Raw genomic sequence first — 1,885 nt, 5'->3', positions numbered from 1 at the left:
CCACCTCTTCCTTGGATTGTGAAATGAGTATGTTCAAGATAGCCAAGACCATGGCCAGCCAGCGCTGTATACTGGTCAACGAATCCTAAAAAAATTATTAATTATTATAATAGTAAAAAGAATATATGAGACAATACAAAGCCTCAATCTCCACAGAAAGGAGCGGTAAGGTAAGGTAAGGATGAGACAATACAGTATGAATTTAATACTCTGATTTTAATAGTAATATTTTTTCAATTTTTTTCATAATGTAACAGTGAAATCTTACAATATTTTGAGGGGTGACTAAGAGTGTTTTGAGTAGAATGTCAACAGGCCTAAGAGCTGTAGGAGCCACCGTTGCCAGCAGTTGATGTAAGGAATCCAATGCCTTCTGGGAGTCTAGATTCATCTAGAAAAAGATAATAATTTGTTAGTACATACACAGATCCTAGGTTAAGTACAGGTAAAATGTCTTTATTTTTACAATTGCATCCCAATTGGCCAAGTGTAATCATTTCATCTCACTGAATTGTTTCTTTATGTCAAGTCTAAAGCTCTGTCCAGACTATCAAATTTTCTTTGACAAAAAACTGTTGTGTGCCCATATATAGTCATGATGTGCCTATATATGGTCATGATGTGCCCATATATGGTTAAGATGTGATGTCATTATCACCATATTTAGGCATGTCACATGTTTTTGTCAAATAATTTGAGAGTTTGTACAGGGCTTTAAATGAACAGAAGCTGTTTCAGTGTACTTCTTTTTTTACTATAGATGTTTGTTACTAAAAAAAGGTTAATTTAGCAGCTTAAGATACTTTGGCCTATTGATAGACAAGGCTTTGCTTGCCCTAGGATACCGAAGTTAGCAACTGGGTATAAGGCATGAGTTGGTGTTTGATTCGTCAGTACAATCATGGAGGAAGAAAATAAGTTAATTACCTGTTGTTTGGCAAGCAGTGGTAGTATGAGGTCAATGGATTGCCTTGACAGTCGCTTCCATTTCTCCTCGCTTTCCTTATGAGCCTGCTGAAGCACTGCCAACATCATATCTAAAACCTTAACACAACACATGAATATGTTAATGAGAGAAATTTGCATAATACACATGGAAAAGAAAACATTCAAATGAGGTAAATCACATCTCTTGCTTTCTCTGCCTTTCTCGCTACCTCCATCCGCTTCATTTTTTTATTTCTTACCTGGTGGAATTGGATTAGTCTGGTCAGCATATACACGACCACCTCTCTCTGTGTCTCCAAGTCTTTAGTACTCTCTGACCTACTGGAGCTCCTCAGTACGAACAGGTCATGCACAAGCGGTTGAAGAGCAGGCACAGCTGTTAGAAAATAACATAACATTACACTATTGGCTAATAAAAAATTGATGTAAGAATTAATCTATATGACTGGTGGATCCTTAGAACTGGCACAGCTGTTAGAAACAGACAAAATGTTACACTATTGGCTCAGGAAACATTCATGACAAAATTAAGCTATCTGATTGGTGGATCTTAAAACTATAAGTTGCACTGTGGATAGGTTTGACATGATATTTACCGTGTGTTGTGGCTTTCTGTCCACTTGCCATGATGCCATCACACAGTTGGATTATCTTTGGCATTGTAATAATGTTTTTGCTATGGTAACGTTCATACGACAGAAGAACCAGGAAGTAGAAGATGTGAGGTATCAGTGTCTCATAATCTCTGGAAAGAGAGTGTTAATAGGTTAACCGATATAATTAATATTGCTTTTACCACATTTATAGTATAATTATTAGTGCTATCTTGACAGAATACACACCAATTTATCAGGTCTATTTTGAAACAGCACCACCAATGTCTTGTAACTTTTCACAGGCGAACATCCAGCCAAAACACCTTGTTGTTTGCGAATTT

At 36.7% G+C, this 1,885-nt stretch overlaps 1 protein-coding gene across 1 annotated transcript; it reads right to left on the bottom strand.

The window, feature by feature from the left end:
- Window positions 1-4: 4 nt before the first annotated feature.
- On the bottom strand, window positions 5-1,693 carry LOC117115374 (huntingtin-like; the record flags this gene model as incomplete). The annotated part of the gene is made up of 5 exons (XM_033259138.1): window positions 5-85; window positions 269-391; window positions 928-1,044; window positions 1,188-1,324; window positions 1,545-1,693. Coding segments are annotated over 5 exons (607 nt in total), but the record flags the coding sequence as incomplete, so codon positions are not given.
- Window positions 1,694-1,885: the final 192 nt, after the last annotated feature.

The sequence above is a fragment of the Anneissia japonica genome, unplaced genomic scaffold, assembly GCF_011630105.1.
Source record: "Anneissia japonica isolate Jap-2015-1 unplaced genomic scaffold, ASM1163010v1 scaffold209980_len1885_cov232, whole genome shotgun sequence".
In the NCBI taxonomy this organism is placed as follows: Eukaryota; Metazoa; Echinodermata; class Crinoidea; order Comatulida; family Comatulidae; genus Anneissia; species Anneissia japonica.
This window is presented reverse-complemented; position numbering and strand designations above follow the sequence as displayed.